Genomic DNA, 25489 nt, shown 5'->3' on the forward strand with positions numbered 1-25489 from the left:
CTGGGGGGTGGGGGTGGGGGGTTGTCTAACTCGAGAGCCTGCAAAGGCTCCAGCATGGCCGCTGGCCGACTCTCTGATGCAGCAGGCTGGCTAATGAGGTTTGGTTACCTTAGGGTTAGAGTACTTCACTCACCACTGTTACCTGACCACCAATAATATAACAAGAAGCCAGATACTCTGCCTTTGTAAAGCTTTCAGTCAAAGAAAGCATCAAAGATATTTAGATTTCAATGGAGGGAAATATCCTCAAGTGATGGGCTCTGAGTGGCTAGAACAAAAATTACTTCTCTCGGGGGCTAGTGCAGGATTATTCACAAGCTTAAAAGCCTCACTTCTTTATTAGTGCTTGTTCACCTTTCACAAATTAGAAGTTATCTAGTGCTTAGTCATCCATTTGAAACCAGGTCATGATTTATTTATACCATGATTTATTTATTATTTATACCATACTTTATTTAATATTGGAGTATAATTGATTTACAATGTTGTGTTAGTTTCAGGTGTACAGCAAAGCGACTCTGTTACATGTATACCTATTTTTCAAATTCTTTTCCCATTTAAGTTATTACAGAATATTGAGTAGAGTTCCCTATGCTATACAGTAGGTCCTTGTTGATTATTTTATATATAGTAGTGTGTATATGTTAACCCCAAACTCCTAATTAATCCCTCCCCTGCCGCCACCTTTTCCCTTTGGCAGCCCTAAGTTTGTTTTCTTAGTCTGTGAGTCTGTTGCTGTTTTGTAAGTAAGTTCATTTGTATCACTTTTTTTTTTTTTTGATTCCACGTATAAGTGGTATCATATGGTATTTGTCTTTTTCTGTCTTAGTTACTTCACTTAGTATGATAATCTCTAGGTCCATTCATGTTGCTGCAAGTGGCATTATTTCATTCCTTTTTTATGGCTGAGTAATATTCCATTGTATATATGTACCACATCTTCTTTATCCATTCATATATCCATGGGCATTTAGGTTGCTTCCATGACTTGGCTATTGTAAATAGTGTTTCTATGAACATTGGGGTGCATGTATCTTTTTGAATTATGGTTTTCTCCAGATATATACCCAGTAGTGGGACTGTTGGGTAGTATGGTAGTTCTATTTTTAGTTTTTTAAGGACCTCCATACTGTTCTCCATAGTGGCTGTACTAATTTACATTCCCACCAACAGTGTAGGAGGGTTCCCTTTTCTCCACACCATCTCCAGCACTTATTGTTTTGGAGACTTTTTGATGATGGCCATTCTGACTGGTGTGAGGTGATACCTTATTGTAATTCTGATTTGCATTTCTCTAATAATTAGGAATGTTGAGCATCTTTTCATGTGCTTTTGGCCATCTATATGTCTTCTTTGGAGAAATGTCTATTTAGATCTTCTGCCCATTGTTTTTTTTTAATAAATGTAGAGTTTACAATAAATACTATCACGTGATTAATCTTTATTAAGACATCGCTAATAATTAATCAATTAAAGAAAATAACTACTTGTTGGAGAAAGAAAGCAACAGTAAATAACCCTGGTGGGATTTTGGAATTTTATTTTGTGTGTGTGATATCATGATATTTGTCTTTCTCTGTGTGACTTACTTCACTTAATATGATAATCTCTATGTCCATCCATGTTGCTGCAAAAGGCATTATTTCACTCTTTTTAATGTTTCTGCCCATTTTTTGATTGAGCTGGATTTTTTTTTTTTTTGATATTGAGCTTCATGAGCTGTTTGTATATTTTGGAGATTAATCCCTTGTTGGTTGCTTCATTTGCAAATATTTTCTCCCATTCTGTAGGCTGTCTTTTCATTTTGTTTATGGTTTCCTTTGCTGTGCAAAAGCTTTTAAGTTTAATTAGGTCCCATTTGTTTATTCTTGTTTTTATTTTCATTACTCTCGGAGGTGAATCCAAAAAGATATTGCTACAATTTGTGTCACAGTGTTCTGCCTGTGTTTTCCTCTAGGGGTTTTATAGTATCCAGTGTTACATTTAGGTCTTTAATCCATTTAAAATTTATTTTTGTGTGTGGTGTAAGAGAATGTTCTAATTTCATTTTCTTACATGTAGCTGTCCAGTTTTCCCAGTACCACTTATTGAAGAGGCTGTCTTTTCTCCATTGTATATTCTTGCCTCCTTTGTCGAAGATTAACTGACCATAGGTGCATGGGTTTATTTCTGGGCTTTCTATCCTGTTCCATTGATCTATTGAATATATTTCTTGTTTTGTGCCAGTATCAAACTGTTTTGATTACTGTAGCTTTGTAGTACTGTCTGAAGTCAGGGAGCCTGATTTCCTCCAGCTCCATTTTTCTTTCTCAAGATTGCATTGACTATTCAGGGTCTTTTGTGTTTCCATATAAATTAAAAAATTTTTTTTTGTTCTGTGAAAAATGTCATTGGTAGTTTGATAGGGATTGCACTGAGTCTGTAGATTGGCTTGGGTAGTATAGTCATTTTGAGAATATTGATTCTTCCAATCCAAGAAAATTGTATATCCTTCCATCTGTTTGCGTCATCTTCAATTTCTTTCATCAGCGTCTTATAGTTTTCAGAGTACAGGTCTTTTGCCTCCTTGGGTAGGTTTATTTCTAGGTATTTAATTCTTTTTGATGCGATGGGAAATGGGATTGTTTCCTTCATTTCTTTTTCTGATCTTTCATTGTTAGTGTATAGGAATGCAACAGATTTCTGAGTATTAATTTTGTCCTGCAACTTTACTGAATTCATCGATGAGCTCTGATAGTTTTCAGGCAGCATCTTTAGGATTTTCAATGTATAGTGTCATGTCATCTACAGACAGTGACAGTATTACTTCTTCTTTTCCAGTTTGGATTCCTTTCATTTCTTTTTCTTCCCTGATTGCCATGGCTAGGACTTCTAAGACTACATTGAATAAAAGTGATGAGAGTGAACATCCTTGTCTTGTTCCTGATCTTAGAGGAAATGCTTTCAGCTTTTCACTGTTGAGTATGTTAGCTGTGGGCTTGTCATATATGGCCTTTATTATGCTGAGGAAGGTTCCCTCTATGCCCACTTTCTGGAGAGTTTTTATCATAAATGGGTGTTGAATTTTGTTGAAAGCTTTTTCTGCATCTATTGAGATGATCACATGGTTTTTATTCTTCAGTTTGTTAATGTGGTATATCACACTGATTGATTTGCAGATATTGAAAAATTCTTGCATCCCTGGGATAAATTCCACTTGATCATGGTGTATGATCCTTTTAATGCGTTGTCGTATTTGGTTTGCTAGTATTCTGTTGAGGATTTTTGCATCTATGTTCATCAGTGATATTGGCCTGTAATTTTCTTTTTTTGTGACATCTTTGTCTGGTTTCGGTATCAGGGTGATGGTGGCCACATAGAATGAGTTTGGGAGTGTTCCTTCCTCTGCAATCTTTTGGAATAGTTTGAGAAGGACAGGTGTTAACTCTTCGCTAAATGTTTGATAGAATTGCCTGTGAAGCCATCTGGTCCTGGATTTTTGTGTGTTGGGAGTTTTAAAATCATAGTTTCAATTTCAGTACTTGTGATTGGTCTGTTCATATTTTCTATTCTTCCTGGTTCAGTCTTGGGAGACTGTACCTTTCTAAGAATTTGTCCATTTCTTCTAGATTGTCCATTTTATTGGCATATAGTTGTTTGTAGTAATCTCTTATGATCCTTTGTATTTCTGTGGTGTCCATTGTAACTTCTCCTTTTTCACTTCTAATTTTGTTGGTTTGAGCCCTCTCCCTTTTTTTCTTGATGAGTCTGGCTAAAGGTTTATCAATTTTGTTTATCTTTTCAGAGAACCGGCTTTTAGTTTCACTGATCTTTCCTACTGCTTTCTTTGTCTATTTCATTTATTTCTGCTCTGATCTTTATGATTTTTTTCCTTCTACTAACTTTGGGTTTTGTCTGTTCTTTCTCTAGTTGTTTTAGGTGTAAGGTTATGTTGTTTGAGAGTTCTGTTTCCTGAGGTAAGATTATATTGCTATATACTTCCCCTATGCATTGTTTTTGAACTGGTTATATTGCTGTATACTTAAGATTATATTGCTATATGCTAAGATTATATTGCTATATACTTCCCCTTTGAACTGGTTTTGCATTGTCCTGTTTTCATTTTCATGTCTCTAGGCATTTTTTTTTAAACATCTTTATTGGGGTGTAATTGCTTTACAATGGTGTGTTAGTTTCTGCTTTATAACAAAGTGAATCAGCTATACATATACATATATCCCCTTATCTCTTCCCTCTTGCATCTCCCTCCCTCCCAACCTCCCTATCCCACCCCTCTAGGTGGTCACAAAGCACAGAGCTGATCTCCCTGTGCTATGCGACTGCTTCCCACTAGCTATCGGTTTTACATTTGGTGGTGTATATAGGTCCATGCCACTCTCTCACTTTGTCCCAGCTTACCCTTCCCCCTCCCCGTGTCCTCAAGTCCATTCTCTAGTAGGTCTGTATCTTTATTCCCGTCCTGCCCCTAGGTTCTTCATGACTTTTTTTTTTTTTCTTAGATTCCATATATATGTGTTAGCATACAGTATTTGTTTTTCTCTTTCTGACTTACTTCACTCTGTATGACAGACTCAAGGTCCATCCACCTCACTACAAATAACTCAATTTCATTTCTTTTTATGGCTGAGTAATATTCCATTGTATATATGTGCCACATCTTCTTTATCCATTCATCTGTCGATGGACACTTAGGTTGCTTCCATGTCCTGGCTATTGTAAATAGAGCTGCATTGAGCATTGTGGTACATGACTCTTTCTGAATTATGGTTTTCTCAGGGTATGTGCCCAGTAGTGGGATCGCTGGGTCATATGGTAGTGCTATTTTTAGCTTTTTAAGGAACCTCCATACTATTCTCCATAGTGGCTGTATCAATTTACATTCCCACCAACAGTGCAAGAGGGTTCCCTTTTCTCCACACCCTCTCCAGCATTTACTGTTTGTAGATTTTTTTTTTTTTAAGAGACATTTTATTTATTTATTTATGGCTGTGTTGGATCTTCGTTTCTGTGCGAGGGCTTTCTCTAGTTGCGGCAAGTGGGGGCCACTCTTCATCACGGTGCGTGGGCCTCTCACTATCGTGGCCTCTCTTGTTGCAGAGCACAGGCTCCAGATGCGCAGGCTCAGTAGTTGTGGCTCACGGGCCTAGTTGCTCTGCAGCATGTGGGACCTTCCCAGACCAGGGCTCGAACCCGTGTCCCCTGCATTGGCAGGCAGATTCTCAACCACTGCGCCACCAGGGAAGCCCTGTTTGTAGATTTTTTGATGATGGCCATTCTGACTGGTGTGAGATGATATCTCATCATAGTTTTGATTTGCATTTCTCTAATCATTAATGATGTTGAGCATTCTTTCATGTGTCTGTTGGCAATCTGTATATCTTCTTTAGAGAAATGTCTATTTAGGTCTTCTGCCCATTTTTGGATTGGGTTGTTTTTTCTAGGTATTTTTTGATTTCCTCTGATTTCTTCAGTGATCCATTGGTTGTTTAGTAGCATATTGTTTGGCCTCCGCATGTGTTTTTTTTCCTTTTCCTTGTATTTGATTTCTAATCTCATAGCACTGTGGTCAGAAAAGATGCTTGATACGATTTCAATTTTCTTAAATTTACCGAGGCTCGCTTTGTGGTCCGGTGTGTGATCCTGGAAAATGTTCTGCATGCACTTGAAAAGAATGTGTATTCTGCTGCTTTTGAATGGAATGCTCTATAAATACCAATTAAGTTCATCTGCTCTAATGTGTCATTTAAGGCTTGTGTGTCCTTATTGATTTTCTGTCTGGATGATCTGTCCATTGCTGTAAGTAGGGTGTTAAAGTCCCCCACTATTATTGTGTTACTGCTGAATTCTCCTTTTATGGCTGTTAGCATTTGCCTTATATATTGAGATGCTCCTATGTTGGGTGCATATATATTTACAATTGTTATATTTTCTTCTTGGATTGATCCCTTGATCATTATGTAGTGTCCTTCTTTGTCTCTTATAACAGTCTATTTTGTCTGATATGAGTATTGCTACTCCAGCTTTCTTTTGATTTCCATTTCCATGGAATACCTTTTTCCATCCCCTCACTCTCAGTCTGTATGTGTCCCTAGATCTGAAGTGGGTCTCTTGTAGCCAACATATATAAGGGTCTTGTTTTTGTATCCATTCAGCCAGTCTGTATCTTTTATTCGGAGCATTTAATTTGTTTACATTTAAGGTAATTATAGATATGTATATTCTTATTGTCATTTTGTTAATTGTTTTGGATTTGTTTTTGTAGGTCTTTTTTCTTCCCTTCCTTTTGTTCTCTTGTGATTTGATGACTAACTTTAGTGTTGTGTTTAGATTCCTTTTTCTTTTTTGTGTGTATTGTAGGTTTTCAATTTGCAGTTACTATGAGGTTTTGATATAGCAGTCTGTATAATATATATGAGTGTTTTTAAGTTGCTGGTCTTTTAGTTTCAAATGTATTTCTAGTATCCTGCACTTGTACTCTCCTCTTCTCACGACTGCTGGTTTTGATATCACATTTGTGTGTGAATGATTTCCTGCCTTTACTGGTGAGCTTTCCCATTCGTAATTTTCTTGTTTCTAGTTGTGGCCTTTTCTTTTTCACTTAGAGAAGTTCATTTAGCATTTGTTACAAAGCTGGTCTGGTGGTGCTGAATTCTCTTAGCTTTTGCTTGTCTGTAAAGTTTTTGATTTCTCTGTCAAATGGGTAGAGTCATCTTGGTTGTAGGTTTTTCCCTTTCATCACTTTAAATATTGATATATCATGCCACTTCTTTATAGCCTGCAGAGTTTCTGCTGAAAAATCAGGTTTATAACGTTATGGGGATTCCACTGTATGTTACTTGTTGCTTTTTCCCTTGTTGCTTTTAATATTTTCTCTTTGTCTTTTTGTCAGTTTGATTAATATGCGTCTTGGTGTGCTCCTCCTTGGGTTTATCCTGCCTGGGACTCTGTGCTTCATGGACTTGGGTGACTGTTTCCTTTCCCATGTTAGGGAGGTTTTTAGCTACTATCTATCTCTTCAAATATTTTCTCAGGCCCTTTCTCTCTCTCTCTTCTCCTTTGGGGACCCCTATAATGCAAATGTTGGTGCACCTAATGTTGTCCCAGAGGTCTCTGAAACTGTATTCATTTCTTTCTTTTCATTCTTTATTCTATTCTGCAGCACTGATTTCCACCATTTTGTCTTCCAGCTCACTTATCCATTCTGTCTCATTATTCTGCTGTTGATTCTTTCTAGTGTATTTTTCATTTCAGTTATTGTATTGTTCATCTCTGATTGTTCTTTGTATCTTCTAGCTCTTTGTTAAACATTTCTTGCATCTTCTCAGTCTGCGCCTCCACTCTTTCTTTTTCCAAGATCCTGGATCATCTTTACTATCAATACTCCAAATTCTTTTTCGGGTAGATTGCCTATCTATCTCCACCTCACTTAGTTGTTTTTCTGGGGTTTTATCTTGTTCCTTCACCTGGAACATATTCCTCTGCTGTCTCATTTTGTCTAACTTTCTGTGATTGTGATTTCCGTTCCACAGGCTGCAGGGTTGTACTTTCCATTGCTTCTGGTCTCTGCCCCCTGGTGGATGAGGCCTAAGAGGCTTGTGCAGGCTTCCTGGTGGGAGGGGCTGGTTCCTGCCCACTGGTAGGTGGAGCTGGATCTTGTCTCTCTGGTGGGCAGGGCCGTGTCAAGGGGTGTGTTTAGAGGTGGCTTTGGGCTAGGGCTGTGTTCCCACCCTGTTGGTTGTTTGGCCTGAGGCGTCCCAGCACTGGAGCCTACAGGCTGTCAGGTGGGGCAGGTCAAAATGGAAGCCTCCTGGGGAGCTCACATCAACGAGTACTTCCCAGTATGCCCCCACCAGTGTCTTTGACCTCACAGTGAGCCACAGCCACCCCCCAACCTCTCCAGGAGACCCTCCAAGACTAGCAGGTAGGTCTGGCCCAGGCTCCTATGAAGTCACTGCTTTCTCCCTGGGTTCCGGAGTGCATGAGACCTTGTGTGTGCCCTCTAAGAATGAAGTTTCCATTTCTCCCAGTCCTGTGGAGCTCCTGCGACCAAACCCCACTGGCCTTCAAAGCCAAATGCTCTGGGGTCTCCTCCTCCCAATTCTAGACCCCCAGGCTGGGGAGCCTGATGTGGGGCTCAGAACTCTCACTTTTGTGGGAGACCCTCTGCACTATAATTAATTATTTTCCAGTTTGTGTGTCACCCACTCAGGGGGTATGGGATTTGACTTTGTCGCGATTGCGCCCCTCCTACCGTCGCGTTGTGGCTTCTTCTTTATCTTTGGATGTAGTATATCTTTTTTTGGTAGGTTCCAGTCTTTTTTGTTGATGGTTGTTCAGCAGTCAGTTGTGATTTTGGTGTTTTTGTGAGAGGAGGTGAGCTGACGTTCTTCTACTCCACTATCTTGTTCTTTCTCCCTCCATATTTGTTATTTATACCATAATTTGGGGGCAAATGCTACAATGAATGGCGCCAGCATCTGCCTGCACGTCTTAGGAGACGCACCAATGCCCAGCAATATGTAGCTTTGACATACCAGTGTCTTAGTCAGAGGGCCCTCAGTGGATAACTGATGGAGGCCTCCATGCTCTCAACTGTTTCATGAGTCAGTAACTTTATAAATCTACGGTTCCTATGAATGAAATTCTCTGACCAATCTAAAAACCTGTAAGCAAACTGTTTGTTTGATGGAGGGGATGTCTCAGGCCAGTCTGAGTTTTAATGGGGCTGGACAGGGCTCAGGCATGTGACAAGTAAACCAGCAGCCCTGTTTTCCCTGGAAAACCCAAGGTGCTTAATGTTGGCAATTATTTCCATGGGCAGCAGAAGAGCTGAGGTGGAGGTGACATGGTCAGAATGTTCTCCCTCCTCCAAATGAAGAAGGCAGATCCTTGGGCCTGCACAAAATCAGCAGTACCTTAGTGAACATGTTCTGGAGCCCGAAGGAGGCTGTGACCTGACCATCACATGGGCAAAAAAAAATCCTACGTTAATTCATGGATCAAAATGAAATACTTTATCAACAGACTGTGGTCTAGGAATTGCGTTTTATGACTGATTAGACAAGTTCTTAAAATGTACACCTAGGGCAGATTCACACCATGATCTGAATGTGGGATCAGCTTTGGGTGTAGCCCTGTACCCCATCCTTAGTCCTAGGAGTAGACTGTGGCAATTAGTTAACAAATAAAAATCTAAAAAAAGTATCATTTCTCAAATAGAACAAAGAAGACGGGAAACAAAATTATTAAGCTTTTTGGAATACCTGAAAAGATGACATTGACACTGACTGGAAACTTGGTATGGAGGACAGACGGCCACATGATTCCAGGCCTGTCATTCTAAGAATTAAAGCCAAAGAAGGGGACCCCACTTGAAGGGGGCTTTAATCAGTCCTTGGGAAGACAGGACAATGGCTGGTATTTCTAATCCCCATCTTAAGTGCTTTTAAAATGAAGCAGGGACTATTTTCACACTGAAAGAAAGGAAAAGAAAGGCAATCCTAGCAGCCAGAGCTAGGAAAGCTTGGAATTGATTTTTTGGTATCAACTTTCTGAGTTCTTTTGTGCAATGGTCGTTCCTCACACATGTCTTAAAGGTGCCTGAGAGCCTAGTTCAGTGCCGCCTGGGCAAAGTGGAGGCCAAGGCCGGAGATGCAGCTTACATGGCCCAGGGCCACGGGGCTCTTCCCCAGCCCTCTCTAGCTAATGAATCGGTGACAGACGCAGCCAGAGTCCCAGATGGGAAGGGCAGGCAGCCACGTCAGTTACCTCATCCACATACCTGGAGTTCTGCCATGATTTTGTCTCCTTCCTCTTCCTCCTCATCCTTTGAGGAGGAAGTAGTGACAGGTGGTGGTGATGGGGCCCAGGCTGAAGCAGGCTCCTCTGCTGGACACTTCGTGGCTCTAGCCTGCAGGCTTGGTCCAGCATCTTCACTGCTTGCCTGAGAAAGATTCAAACCACAGATACTGGCTTAACACCCCCAGGTGCTGGCAAAAGAGGGACAGATCGCAAAAGAACACACGTTCTGTCACTGCCTGGTGCCCTGGCTTCCTAGCTCTTCAAATCGAGCTGAAAGGCTGCTTTGTCTACTTGTGTTTAGTTTGGGTTTTTCTTTGCCCAACGTTGTCATTTTGGCAAACAGATTGAAGAATTATAATAAGATTGTAAGTTAACTTCAGTGCCTTTAAGAAAGGCCCTCCTTGGAAATTGTATTTTACATTTAACATACATGACAAAACTTGCCAGGTTAAGTGGAAGTTAAAGCTCTCTGAACCTATTTCTGAAGACTCCCACAACTATGTTAGCTAATCTCAGTTACCTTTGTAAGATGATCTTTCTTTTGCTTGCCCCTCAGGCCCCTGTTTTCAATCTTAGTGTGCTTTGCTGGGGGAGTAGCTGGTGATTTGCATGTCACATAGTTACAGCTCAAAGTCAAGTAAGGATAAAACTCCTGGTGCTGAGTCTAGTCCTATAGCACTGGCTGACATTTTCCCATCTGTGCAATTCTGTGCAATAGGCATTCCTTACACACGCCTTAAAGGTGCCTGAGAGCCTACTTCAGTACCACCTGGGAACGCAGTGCCACCTAGCTCAGTGGCACTTCCTTGGAGACCTAGTTTATTCTCTACTTCTCTTCTCTGCCTCACTACTTTTTATGTTCTAAATGAGAGCAGAGAAGACTTTGTCTAAGGGCAGCATCTGAACCCAGAGACCAGTTTACCAGGGCTTCACCCATCAGACCTTTGTGGTGGCATTCTCCTTCCTGCTGGTGTAGACCACATCGCCGGACCTCGTGGTGGTGAGCCCCGATCCTGGCAGGTAGCTCCTCCGTGGAGGTGGGGGAGGACGAGGCGGGGACTTAGCCCCCAGCTTGTCCAAGTCCTGTTCTGAATTTGGAGAGTCTTCTGGAAAACAGTGTGTCATTGCAAAATCATCTTTCGAGATAACATCCAGAAAGCCCAATGTATTTCTAGAATCTCGATGCAATCTGACTTAAAAATTTCTCTATTCTCTCCATAGTGCAACAACTGAAAATACAGGCCCTGAAGCCTGACTGGCTCAAAGTCCCAGAAAGGCCCTGCACAAGTTAATTAACCTCTCTCTGCCTCAGTTTTCCCATCTGTTAAATGGGTATTCTAATAATATCATCTCCACCAGGGTGTTGTGAAGATCAAATGGGCTTGATATACATAAAGCATTTAGAAGAGTGCTTGGCTTATAGTAAATGCTATGCAAGTATTACCTATTATTATTATTAAACAAATCTCTTGTTACCCCAAAAAGTTGAGTGTTACTTGGAGAGATGAAGGGTCAGAGCTCCCTGCATGGCTTCCAGAGCCTTCATCCCTGAGTCTGGAAAGCAGTGTTGGCAGGAAGGATTCATGTAGAGGAGGGAGGTTAGAGTAGAATCTGGCCCAGGAAGAGCCAGAGGCAGATGGGGTCAGAGGACAAAGTCAGGGAGAAAGTGGATCTTTTTGGTCACGGTTATGTGGTTAGAAAAGGTTCTCTGCTAAGAAAAGGAGGCAGCAAATGCAGAAATGAGAATTTCTCATTCTCATTTCTCTCAGAAATGCAGAATTATAAATCAGTATTGACACCAAAGGTTAGGAGATGAAGCTGTCTGCTGAGCTTTCGCCAGAAAAATGCCCCGAAAAAGGCATTTCTTTCTCAAAACGCAAAGAGCTTCACTCCTGCCCTTTACCAACATTCTTCACTTCAGCCTTTTACCAACACTCTACCTAAGAGCTCACAAAAGTGGTAAAACCAGAAATTCGGGATCAGAGCTTCCAGCTGGCCTTTGTCCCAACTCTGGGGACACACAGGCCTGCCTGGCCTCCCAGGAGTGTGTGTGTCTTTTCTGAGCAACTGAAACAGAGTTGTTTAGAGGAGGTGCTTGAGGACTTCCTACTGAAAGCTGTGACGAAGATTTGGCTAAGTCATCAGGGTGACAAGCCAGTGATTATTTGTAGTGGGCGGTTCCCGTCTTATGCAGAGGGTGCCAGGTTACAGGGCACCAGCACCACCGGGACATGTGTCTTGTCCTAGGCCAGCAGCTTGGCCTCGGGATGGCTGCCTCTGGGGACGGGCACAGGCTGATGGGCCCTGGAGGTGGGCTCTGGTCTCCCTCTCATGTGTAATGACAAAGGCCCCCTCTCTGACCAACCTGAGATGCACTGGGCTGCAAGTAAAATAATGTCTTTGTCCGTAATTTTAAGATGAGAATAAGGCACATGGTTTGTAATTGGTTGAAGATTTAGCAGTTTGAGTTTTTTTAACAGCTTTTTTATATTATTACTGACACACTGATGCTTAATTTCCATAGTTTTGGTTGGTTAAATATACCATCTAATAATTTTGATTTAAAAAATGCGATTTCTCCTTGTGATCTAATATCCCTCTGGGAGCTCATAAAAGCTGACGTTTTCTAAGAAAACCTCTCAATTTAAACGCAGGTCTCATATTCTCCCAGCTGGTGCTGTGAAGGGTCATAAATTCGTAGGAAAGGCAGAAGCTGGGGAGCTACATTTTTCCTTAGTGAGCGTTGTTCTGGATTCCTAGCGCAGAACACAGCTTCCCTGCTAGGTTTATAACTAAAAAGTAGTAGTCAATAAAACAACAACAACAAAAACTAGTAGGGAGGCTCTAGGGACACCTGGGGCTTGTTTTCCCAATTAATTTTTTTGTTTTAATTGATAAGGTTTTTAGGAAGTGAGAGATTGGTCCCACTGGCCAGCATGTGCCTATGTGGGTGGCACCACACTGACCCGAGCGTGAGCAGCCCACAAAGCTCTGGTAGCGCCTGACCTGAAGGTTCTAGCTTGTCCGCTGGAGCATCGCCCTTTGGCTGTGGGCCTGAGGCTGGCGGCATCTCCAGGTTTGGAATCGACTTCATAATATTGGCCTGGGCTTCTTCTAGGAGCTTCTCAAATTCTTTTCCGTTATAGTGGTCCAGATTTTGCCTTTTCTCTTCCCATTTCCTTTCTGCTTTCTGAAGGACAACAGCAAGTAAAGAAAGTTTTGAGATTTCATGTCGGGGCGGGAGGAAGTATAACACAGTTAAAGTGTTGGTAAAGTGATGCTCTGGTTTCTGTGTCCAGGGACACTTCTGCCCATCAGACAAACCTGACCCTTGTGCTGTCTGCTACATGTTTTAAACAGGCTGCCACTGAAGCCCAAGTGGTATTCATTCACAGAGAAGCAAGCTCAGAAACCCAATCATTCATTCATTAAATTATTACTGAGCACTTACTACATACTCTGCCAACACTCTTGGCAGGGACACAGGGATATATGCATTCAAAGGCATGTATCCCATAACTAAGGTTTTGTTTTTCTACACTGAGTTTTCGTTGTAGAGGAGATGTTCAAAGAAACAGAAACAAACACCAAAACACTCACTAATCCTATGTCTCAGTTCCACTGCTGTCAAAGAATTGCTATATGATCTTCTGGGTCACATTCTCCTGGTTACAAAAGGAGGGGCTATTGAGATGATCTCTAAGCTCCATCAAGTTCTACAGGAGAGAGAAGTATATAAAATGCATTTTTAAATACCAGTACATTTTTTTAAAGAGCATTTTCCTGTGATTTTGAGATGCCACCTTAATCATTCCAGGAGGACAGAGTGGAAATGAGCACCAGGATTAGTGGAACCCCATAATGTCAGAATTGGAGAAGACCCAGGAGATCACGGAATCAGTGTATTTCCCACACGAGAACACTGGGGCCCAGTGAGACGAAGGATCTGCCCGAGACTCACTCTCTATGAGTAACAGCCACCACTGTCACCGTCCTTATCCTCCTCTGTTTTTCCTTCGCAGCATTTATTATCACCAGAGCCTGGGCTTGGTCCCTTCTGTTCACTGCCACCCCCAGAGCCTATGAAGGCCTGGCACCTACTGGGACTCAGTAACACCTTTGAGTGAATGAAGCTCCATAGCAGAGCTGTCAGGAAGACTCAGGCCTCCTTATTGTGGATCAGAGCATTTCAGAGATGACTTGTAAGTGTGCCGTCAAACTTACTATACACGTAACAATGGTAACTATGCCTAGTGGGTTCTCAATAGACATTTTTAAATAAAAGAATCATCCTGCTGACATCCTTTAAATGTAGAGATGTTTAAAGTGGCAGATCCACTAATTTTCAGGAGGAAATGTGTTTTTGGTCCCCTCCCTGACCCTGACAGGCAGAATCATCATCAGCCAATCACATTCCACCCCATCTTATGCATTTTGTAAGCAGCTAACTTGGATTAGGGGGCACAGCCACTGATTCTGGAGCAGAGGGGAGCTACCTAGTGTTCAGAGGCCCGGTGGCCATGACTGTGGCCTTAGTGGTTTTAAGAGGTCATCTCCTCCTGAAACCAGAGTTATCCACTGCTGACTTGCAAGAGAGGCAGGAATGCTTAGGACCAGGTGGCTAAGGACACAGTAATGAGTGGAGGAAACATTTTAGGGAAGAGGAAGGAGAGAGCCAGGGAAACGCAGTGTGCTGCTTGAGCACCTACACCAGCTCTTGATGAAAAGAATATTTAAGAACACAGCAAGTTTTCTCTCTATATTGTGTGACCTTGAGACCTTCTTTCTCCTTCCTTCTGAGACTTCTGTAACAACTTCCCATCCTGCACCCTTAATTTAAGACCCACTACCTTCCTTAATCTATTCTGCATATTGTTTCCAGATTAATTTTCTGAAGATGCCATTTTTTACCACTGGTCCAAGCTACAGCATTTCTCTGATACCCACGAAATGAACCTTGGCCCCATGGGACTGGTGAGTAAGCTGCCCCAAACCAGTTTCCAGCCTGTTTTGCCAGCCTTATCTCCTCTTCCTTGTTCCACTTAAACTGGTTTATCCAAGGTCCAGCCTTTGCCCCAGGATCCCTTTGTCCTAGAATGTTCTTACCACCCTCTGCTTACCCAGATTCTACTTCATTTTCAAGGTCACTGGCACACCCTCCCCAGCTCACACTGGCTCGGGAGGGCTGACTGTCACCCTTCTTCCCACCAGCATGGTCAGTGATGTCAGCGATGGTGGGAGTCTTTCCACCACAGAAACTGGCAGATAACTACAAATCAGGCTTCTGCCATCAGAATGCCGGTTGTTAAACACTTAACAGCACACCACTGCCTCACCTTCCTACAGGTTGGGTGCCTGACCCTTGTCTGAAATCTGATGGCCTCTCTCTCAATCTGGCCATTGAAACCCATTTACAGTTTAAAAAAATCGCTATGTATATAAGATAGAAAGTTATATATATTTTTGATAATGTATTTGATAAACATATATCTTTGATACATATATGCATTATCTCCATAACCAGACTGTATACTCTTGGAGGGAAAGGACCACATCCTTTCCTCCTTTACGGAATTATGAAAAATGGAAATAGGACTCTACCTCGATAGACACTGCCCTGTTCTTGGCACTCACACTGTGGATTTCGTCCATGAACAGGCTCTGCACGGAGGAACCATTCCCGGGCATCTGCGGGGACTGCAGAGCTGAGGTCACCTCTTGTGTGATAGCGGGAGGGCTGGCCGGGTGAGGCCCGGGCCCCCCTGGCAAGTGCTGGGCAGGGTTCAGCAGCGCGGAGGAGAGCTGGGACGGCTGGATGACCACAGGAGAGCTCTGAGCGTGGTGAACGGTCAAGGGCACCACTTCCGACTTCACATCGCCGGGGACGCCCGCACCGGGGAGGGGCTGGCCCGAGGCGCGGGGAGCCTCCTCCTGGGCCTTCAGGACTTCTGCGGCCGTGGCCTTTTCCATCACGACATACTGTGCGGCCTGGGCTGCGTCTGTGCCTTTCAAGAGCCCATCAGTGACATGCCTGGGAGAAACCACACACAGCAGCATGAACTGGTGAACTAGGTAACGTGCATTTTAGTTGTATGGCATGCTTGAGTGCTGTGTCATCCCAAAGCCAGGCAAGACTTTGTTGCAAAATTAAGACATTCTAAAACCCGGAGTAGCAGCTTAGAGTTGAGGGTTCCCATAGCAACCTAACTGCCTCCTAGTTATCTCTGGCAGCTGCTTTCCTACTTTTTCCCTCAGGACATGGTCTATCTTTCCCTTCCCACGTGCACTGTTGTGTCCAGACTGATGCAGTCCCGTCACTGTTTGGGGGGTGGTGACATCAAGTGGACACACGATTCTAACAATAACTCCTGCACCGGATCCAGGCCTGGGCAGCTCTCAGAGATGCTCGGTTCTAACCCAAAGCTTCCCAAACCCTCCATTCTCTCCTCCTTTCCCTGCTACACATCTTGGGAGGGTGGTTCATATGCCAGTTCCTTTTGCTTTGCTCTTCCTACAGCTCAGCCTGGTGCCATCTGGCTGCCCCACCTGGACCTGACCAGCCTTTCTGCAACATCAAGAGTGACTTTGAATCTAACCGCCGGCTTAGTCCTCCTCCTCCTCTGCTTTGGGGGCGGGGGGGTCATTTGATGCTGTCTGTCTGTCCGCCTCCACCCATGGTCCAGTGGAAAAGACATGACCTTCGGGGTCAGACAGGCTTGTGTTTGAGTATCCGTTCTACCATGTTCTAGCTCTGTAATGCCGGGAACTTCACCTTTGTGAGCCTCAGATACTTTTCTGGAGATTATAATAATGATGGTGACAGTGCTGTTCAATGCCTTCCTCAGGGCTGGGTGCTGCGATCAATGAAGTCACATGGAAGACTTGGTCACACATGGTACTCGACCCATAAGTTTTAATTAGTCCCTCATTCCCTTCTTAGCAAAATACTCTTTTTTTTTTTTGATTTGAAAGAAGACATTGCTTTCTACGACTCTCCTCTTCTATTCACTTCTTTGTTTCTTTTGCTCTTTACCTACCCCGTCCCTTCAATCCCAAAGCCCTAAGGGTCTCTTTCCTCCTTTCCTTCTCATTCTATCATAGCCATTGCTTCCATTTTCAGTAATCATCTTCATGAAGGCGACTTCCAACTCTAAATCTCTCCTCCCTCTCTCCCTCTGAGTTAGGCAGGGACTCCCTTAAACTCTGCCTCTTGAACTTCGGTCCACATTCTAAGTGCCTCATGGGCAGCTCTGTTTTGCTATCCTTCCAGCACCTCAAAGTCGACACATACCAAATCCCTTCAGCATCTTCCCAAGCCGCTAAGTTGCTCTGAATTGTGACTGTCACCCGCTCTGTCTTCTCTATCAGGCACCAGGACATGTGCCTGTCCTTGGGGTCGTGCATATTCCTACCTTCCTTCTTGTGTCTTCCACAGTGCTGAGTACAAAATGTTATACGGGAAAGATACCAAGGAAAGATTAATAGTATAAAGGCCTGTGACGAGCAGCGTGATGGCAGCTAATATTTCTTCTATTTTTATTGTTAAAGTTACTTAACTGGCTTTATCTATCATTCTCACCACTGAGAATTTATGGGACAAAAAGTCCTATAACATTCAAGACACACAATCCCATCTTTTTTTAGATGGAGGTAAGATAAATATCTCCAGCTTCATCTGTGCTGGCTCTAAAATTTTTTAAAAATTGTTTGTTTTTCAGGGAAGAGAAGGGAGGGTGGGCAATGTTACCAGCCAGCCTGCTCCCTCTTTAAACAAACACTTAATAAGGATGGTTTGTTTTAGGCTTTGTGGGTGGGTTACCACATTTAGGTAAGAGCTTAAGTAAGCATTCTTTGAACATATTTTTATCCTACTGGAAGAAAAAGTTCACTCTGGCAATTTAAAATGAGTGAACCTATGAGAAAATGCAATTCAGGTACAGTTTCTTCCTGTGCCCAGGCAGATGAGGGCTCCCCAGGAAGAGGCCATTGTTGTTTTAATCCAGGTGATTTTTGGCATCCTGGAACTTACACAGGTGATTACAGAGCGCTCTGTAGTGTCAGCATCTCGGAAGAGGTTCTTTTTGAGGCCACTGTTACTAGAAAAAAATCTCACTTGCTCCTTGTGGTTAATAATTCATCTAAAAGTCAACTGCACATTTAACATATGTCTCCTACAAACCTGATCAAAAGATTATAGTGATTAAAATTCTCCCGAGAATTTATATGTTACTTCTGCTTGTGACCTGCTCTCAAATCTGGTCCAAGATCTAAAGGGTAACATCTCTGTAATTTCCAAGTCCTACTAAAAAAAAAAAAAAGAAAATTCAGGACTGCCACTCTTGGGAAGTGGTTCATGTGTGGTAGTCGTGTCTATTTCCCACGTGGGCAAGGAAGTTTTATAAGGGCAGGGGTCCTGTTTGGTTTATTATTATATTCTTGACACCTAACACCACCAGGGCTGGAGCAGACAGAACGTCCACATACGGCTGACTGCCTGGCTGTGAGATCAGAACCAACAAGAAGTCTGGCGTCAAACCATCAGTTCTCACCCCAGCCCCGCCCCCTGCCAGCCCCGCGCCCCGCCAGCCCCAGGCAGCCCCGGTCACCTGCGCAGCATGGTCAGGGCGTCGGTCATGCCACGCACTCTCTGCAGGAGGCTGTCCAGCCGGTGTGGCTCCTCCTTCAGAAACCGCACGGCCTCCACTTCTATGCGCAGGATGGCCCGCATCTTGTTTTGTAAGGTTGGAAATTCTCCTGCGGGCCAAGAGCAGCTGGTGAGCTGCAGGGAAAAGCCAGAGCAGCAAGCCCCCTGTCCCGAGCCCTGACCCCGGACAGGGTTGAGAAGCGTGGGGTTCACCCACCACAGGGCAGCTCACTGCCTTGAGGCCGAGCTGGGCTCAGCGTGACCTGGGCCAAGGCAGAGCCCCCAGGCCTGTCATTTCCTGCCTGTATGTCTGGGATAAGCTCACGCGGCCCTTGGGGTGTGTTTCATGAATTTGGTACAGGTGCCTGGGGCACTGTAAGAGCCCAGAGAAGAGAGACGGTTCTGAGAGTCATTCAGTCCTAAATATTACAGCCACCACTGAAATATCAGCTCCCAGAAGACAGACAGGGGTGCTCACGTGTTTTATTCAGTGATGTAGCCCAAGTGCCCAGAACAGTGCCTGGCACATGGAGGTGTTGGATGAGTACCTGCCCATGGGCACGAATGAATCCTTCTCTGTCTGATGGATTTTCAAACACCCCAGGAACCAGGCTTCAGACTCCCCCCACCCCCCCAAAGGAGGACGCTCACCTTTCAGGGAAGCTACTGCCTCTCCCACCTGGTGCAGGAGGAAAGCCCCGTCTTCCACGTCCTTTAGAGTAACCACGCGGCTGGCCAAGGCAGAGTCCTTCTTTAAGTCTTCAACGAAGTCTTCCAGGTCACTGGGGGGGGGGTGCAAACCACAGATGGAGTGAGCGCCGGGGCCTTCAATAAGGACAGTGCCGGAGCAGAGGGCCCCCTGAGCCTCACCGCCTGGCCTCCCCTCCTGTACCGCGTCCTGGCCGCCCCCTCCACGCCCACGGAGGCGATGGAAGCAGCTGGTACAGGCGTAGCTTGGTTTGGCTTAAGATATTCTGCTGAGGTATGAGGCAGGTGCGAGGCCGTTTTCCCGGGGCTGTCCACGGGGAGGCCCAGGTTGGCCGCCTGGCTGACCAAGGACCCACTCTTCGTTTTCAGTGTTGCTGATGCCAGCTAAGGGAGGGTGTGTGCACCCTGCGACGTGACAGAGGAGAGAGAGGGACGGAGGGAGCCAAAAGAGGAGGCCAGATTGCTTTAGATCAGGCTTCTCAACCTTGGCACTTGGCCTTTGGGGTCAGGTAATTCTTTTCTGTGTTGTGTGTGTGTGTGTGTGTGTGTGTGTGGGTGGGGGGCCTGTCCTGTGCACTGCAGGATGTTTAGCTGCACCCCTGGCCTCGACGCACTAGAAGCCAGGAGCAGCAACTATATGCCGACAAACTGGACAACCTAGAAGAGGTGGACAAATGCTTACAAAGGTACAACCTTCCGAGACTGAACCAGGAAGAAACAGAAAATATGAACAGACCAATCACAAGCACTGAAATTGAATCTGTGTTTAAAAAACTTCCAACAAACAAAAGCCCAGGACCAGATGGCTTCACAGGTGAATTCTATCAAACATTTAGGGAAGTGTTAACACCTATCCTTCTGAAACTCTTCCAAAAAATTGCAGAGGAAGGAACACTCCCAAACTCATTCTATGAGGCCACCATTACCCTGCTACCAAAACCAGACAAAGATACCACAAAAAAGAAAATTACAGCACTGATGAACATAGACGTAAAAATCTTCAGCAAAATACTGGCAAACCGAATCCAACAGCACATTCAAAGGATCATACACTATGATCAAGTGGAATGTATCCCAGGGATGCAAGGATTCTTCAATATCCACAAATCAATCAGTGTGACACACCACATTAACAAACTGAAGAATAAAAACATATGATCTTCTCAATACATGCAGAAAAAGCTTTTGACAAAATTCAACACCCATTGATGATAGATGCCTGTAGCAACCTCCCCTACTTGTGACAAACAAGAATGTCTGCAGGCACTGTTAAATGTCCTTGGGGGAGGGGAGGGGAACGAACTTGCCCCTGACCGAGAACCTCTGGTTTATACCAATTGTCTTGTCAATAAGGATTGAGTGTCCTCTCCAGGCTACAAAGAGAAGAAATGATCACAGATCTGATTTCTGGGATGTGTGCACACACTTACACACACCTCTTAGGGTACTGCCAGTTCCAACAGAACTAAATTAAGGTCTCCTACTTCAACAAACACACCAATAATAACATCCTGTCGCCTCGGCCCATTAATAACCTCACCCCACCCTTGCAGTTTGCCTGTAAATCCAACAATAGAAAAACCCCTCTTAAAGGAACAGGAACAGAGCTTTGATTTGAAGAACCACTAGGTGGCAGTAAGCGAACAACTATTCCACTGCCAGAGCCTTGAGTGTCATCGGGTAGGCAGCAGGTTGAGAAAAGTACAAACTTCCAGTTATAAGATAAATAAGTACTCGGGGTGTAATGTACAACACGATAAATATAATTAGCACTACTGTAGGTTATATATGGAAGCTGTTAAGAGAGGAAATCCTGAGTTCTTATCAGAAGGAAAAAAATTTGTTTTCTATTTCTTTAATTTTGTATCTTTATGATATGTTGGATGCTCACTAAACTTACTGTGGCCACAGTTTCAAGATGTGTGTAAGTCAAATCATTACGCTGTACTTGAACCCTTACAGTGATGTATGACAAGTACATCTCAGTTAAGCTGGAAGGAAAAATCATTTAATTGGCAATTCTATAAAAATATTAAAAGTCTATGTTTTTTTAAAAGAACTTTTCAAGGAGAACCTTGAGATGTAGTTGTAGACAATCGGGCTGTCACAGAAATGTTTCAGACAAATAATAGCCTTTTTACTTCATGGTGGGTGATTAACTGTCTATAAAGGCATGAACTAAATAAAAATTTAGAGGCTACTCGAGATGATGCACAGTCATCAAATTTTCTTCTTCAGGAAAATAATAACTCAAACTGATTTCTTCCTCTAGACTGCTACTGAGAGGGGTATTCTAATTTTAATCAGGCACATTGGGTTGGCATCTGAGGTGACATAAGCTACAGCTCAAATATCAAATAGGTGATAGAGGATAGTACTCTCCATCATGTTGTAGGCTTCTGGTGACTCTGGTCATGAAAAGAATTTGGAAGCTGCTCCCTTACAGTCCCATTCTGGGAGGTTTAAGCTTTCCAAGAAACAACAGAATTACCTATATACAATGGAATACTACTCAGCCATAAAAAAGAATGAAAATTTTGCCATTTGCAGCAACATGGATGGACTTGGAGGGCATTATGCTAAGTGAAACAAGTCAGAGAAAGACAAGTTCTGTATGATATCACTTATAGGTGGAATCTAAAAAATACAACTAACTAGTGAATATAACAGAAAAGAAACAGACTCACAGATACAGAGAACAAACTAGTGGTTACCAGTGAGGGGGGGAAGGGGGAATGTAAGGGGCGGGGAGTGGGAGGTACAAACTAGTGGGTGAAAGATAGGGTACAAGGATGTATTACACAACATGGGGAATAAAGCCAATATTTTGTAATAACTATAAATGGAGTATAACCTTTAAAAATTGTATAAAACATTTAAAAAATAATTTTAAAAAAAGGCTTTATGAAATTCAAAAAAAAAATGAATTACCAACACTAGAAGAACCCACGCAAATGATTATTCATTATGCTAAAAGGTGAAATTGTTCTATGATAAATCTTCATCGCATAACAAAACATACATTAACATAAAAGACGGGCCTGCCCCAGTGACTGGGGCGTAATAAAACTCTGCTCATTTTAATAGTGGGACTTGATAGATGCTTTCAATAAGAACCACAGAAGATGGGTAACATTCAAGGAAGCATCTTTCATTCTGGATCAGACATACTTTACATTTAAATTCTTCTTTTGTGATTTTAACTACCATTGAATAATAGGTAGGAGGATAATTTTGGCACTGTGTTATTTTGGCTATTAGTTTTAATTTATTGAGATTAAATGCAGACTTCCCATTTATCACCGGATTGTGCCACTGGCTCCTTTTAATTTTATGCGTTGCCAAGCCCTACAGAACAGTGTGATGCTCTGGCTTCAAAGAGACTAGCTCAGACTCCCAAGGGCTGTTGAATTTCCTGGGCCTGGATGGAGGGGCACTAGCTAAGTGTCCACAGATACCCAGAACCAGCAGAACCCTAAATGTACACAGTAGGTGCTCAATAAAGAAAGAGGCTGAGAACACCGTCGAGGAAGGGCCTCCTCCTTGGCAAAGACAGGCTTGCCTTCCAGGTTGAACAGCTAAGCACGCAACAAGGGACCGCACTCACCACAACTTCCGGACGACCCTTTCCTCTTCGTGCAGGTATTTCTGCCTCTCCTGCTCCACCAGGACCCGCTGTCGCTGCACAGGGTCCTCCAGTCTCTTTAACGTTTCAATCACTTTGCTGCTGATTTCCTGCTCAGCCTTCCTCATCATCGCCCTCAGCAGCTCCTGGTTCTGCAGCTGTTGGACAAAAGAAGCCACCCTCCGTTGGCTCTGAGGGCTGACACGGGGGTACCGGAGCCGCCTGACAGGCTCCAAGCGCGGGTTCGGATAAACAGCCCTGCAGCTGAGTCTCTCTTTATTTCAGTGAGAGAGGGAAGGGAGCACAGACCGTATATAATATTGCTGCTTCAGCCAACATCCGAGTTTTAGCAGCCAGCTGACAACCAGACTTCCACGTCCCTGTCTGCAAAAAAAAATAGGGTCCTTTCTGTACGCTGGTAGTGCATCCTGGCAATGGGTGTAAAGTCTCACTGACGTGTTTTCCTAGGGAGAGCCAAGAGTACCAGCTCTGGAGCCAAGCTGACTTTGGATCAAACCCTAAACCCTCTCCCGGATGCGCTGTGAGACTTTGGCCACATTCCTTATCTCTAAGGATGGGGATTCACTTCCTTTGCCAGGGCTAGTCTGAAAATTAAATGAGATACTGTTTGGTACAGAAAGGTACCCAACGAAAGGTGATTGGAGTGTGGACTGTTTCAGCCTATCAGTTAAAAGAGAATCTGTGTCCCTCTTGTTAATGGGTCCATGGACCAAATGCCCTGTAATCACAGACCATCAAAACACAGTGCTTGAGGAGGTGGTGGAGGGAAGGAGTGGGAGTTTGGGATGAGTAGATGTAAACTATTCAATATTATAGATAGGATGGATAAACAACAAGGTCCTACTGTATAGCACAGGGAACTATATTCAATATCCTGTGATAAACCATGATGGAAAAGAATATATTAAAAAAAGAATGTGTGTGTGTGTATAACTGCGTCGCTCTGCTGTACAGCAGAGATGGGCACAACACTGTAAATCAACTATACTTCAATAAAAATAAAAAATAAAAAACTCCCAAAACACAGAACTTGATGTTGACAGTGGCAATGATAATTTCCAGACGAGCCCAAGGCTCTTGGCAATTAACTAATTTCCCTGGATTATACGTAGCTTGCTTGCATACATAAGACCACAATTTCCATATAATTTTCCATGTAGTTTCCAGAACACTCTTGTTTCTCACCCCAGAGTACAGGATGTGTGAGTTTGAATCCAGGCTTCACAACAATCTAGCCAAACACTTGAGTCCTGTTTCCAACAAGGCGTTAAGTGCTTTCCTGGGGCAGGACAATTTTCTGACAGCACATACATCAAATGAGTTCATTCAATCAGCCTCAAAACCAGTAATTATATTATACCTATTATATTAGCTAAAGTTCCCCTGAAATTTTCAATTAGCTGTTATTGTTTTCTTCGTTTTCTGGTTTCGTGCACCGTGTATCACCTCATAGGAATAATGATGCCTCTGTCAACTGTCCATCATCTGTGCAAACAGAGTGGAAATACCATCTGACCGTGTTACCTACCACCCGCTTGAAGCCTCATCACGGCTTCCGTTTTCTCTGAATAAAAATAAAACGTTTCAGCACGAACCACTCAAGCAAAACCACCATCATGTTCGAACATCAACATGGCACCAGGATCAACTGGCCATCCAGAGAGAGACTGCCTGGGTTCATTTCCGAGTTTTCCCACTTAGTGGGAAATCAGTGCGGTTATGTTACCGTAAGTCCCCTACACACAAATCTTCAAGTTGTGAACTTTCAAAGATGCAGACGTGCCCCTGTATGCCAACTGTTGTGCTGGACTACTGTACTTTTCAAGGTACTGTACTGTAAGATTAAAAATGTTTATTTTTTGTGTGTTTTTGTTTTTTATGTATTATTTGTGTGAAATGTATTATACATATTGTACATATGTATACATATACATATGTTTATGTATACATATACATAAACCTATTAAGTACAGTATTTTATAGCCGATTGTGTCAGTTGGGTACCTAGGCTAACTTTCTTGGACTTCAAACAAATTGGACTTACGAACGCACTCTTGGAACGAAATGCGTTCGTATGCAGGGGACTTACTGTATTAATCTCCCTGTGTCTCTCCAAAACAAAAAAAGGGATAGTAATAGTTCATATCTCACAGACTGGTAATGGAGCTTCGAGAGGCAATAAAGTGCTTGCAGTCATGCCTTGCACAAACCGAGCTCTCGGTGCAGATGACCTGTTGTTATCAGGGGGCATCACCCTGGGGGCGGGACCTGCTGGTCTGTCTGGGAGGGAACCAAATAAAAATGTGCTGCCCTTGGGTTACCTCCTCTGTATGACTCATGATTGTGGTTTCACACTGTTCTTGCTAATAATATCTTTTTATTAAGGTCTTAAAAACAGTCTACTGCTGAAAGGCAACACGTTTGGAGAAGATGCACAGACGGCAACTTCCCCCCGTGCTCTCTGCAGCTACAGCTCTGCCCACAAGGTGTGGGGCAGGCTGGCACTTTCCCACATCGCCAGCCTCCTTGCCCTGGGTGCAGATGGCACTCTCTCTGCTGTAGCCACAGGACCATCCTTTCAGTTCTTCTGACTGCCCAACCTCCTTTCTGCCACAGGGACTTTGCATGTGCTACTCCCTCTACCTGGTTAATTTCTGCTCTCCACAGAGTCTCCAGGACACAAGTGCCTG

The 25489-nt window shown here is 43.5% G+C and overlaps 1 protein-coding gene across 24 annotated transcripts in view; it reads right to left on the reverse strand.

Annotated features, from left to right (window-relative positions):
- KIAA1217 (KIAA1217 ortholog) overlaps positions 1-25489 on the reverse strand; it is a 494732-nt gene that overhangs the window by 10268 nt on the left and 458975 nt on the right. For 21 of the 24 annotated variants that reach the window (XM_059910993.1, XM_059911016.1, XM_059910959.1 and 18 more), the window contains 7 exons: positions 22761-22936; positions 19097-19227; positions 18408-18555; positions 15403-15832; positions 12808-12991; positions 10744-10907; positions 9782-9943 (listed from right to left, as the gene is read on the reverse strand). In XM_059910993.1, coding sequence (XP_059766976.1) covers positions 9782-9943; positions 10744-10907; positions 12808-12991; positions 15403-15832; positions 18408-18555; positions 19097-19227; positions 22761-22936 — 1395 coding nt within the window. The remainder of the gene's footprint in view (positions 1-9781; positions 9944-10743; positions 10908-12807; positions 12992-15402; positions 15833-18407; positions 18556-19096; positions 19228-22760; positions 22937-25489) is intronic. The other 3 variants (XM_059910871.1, XM_059911032.1, XM_059910879.1) reach the window with 2 other exon arrangements.

The sequence above is a fragment of the Balaenoptera ricei genome, chromosome 2 (genome assembly GCF_028023285.1).
Source record: "Balaenoptera ricei isolate mBalRic1 chromosome 2, mBalRic1.hap2, whole genome shotgun sequence".
Classification (NCBI taxonomy): Eukaryota; Metazoa; Chordata; class Mammalia; order Artiodactyla; family Balaenopteridae; genus Balaenoptera; species Balaenoptera ricei.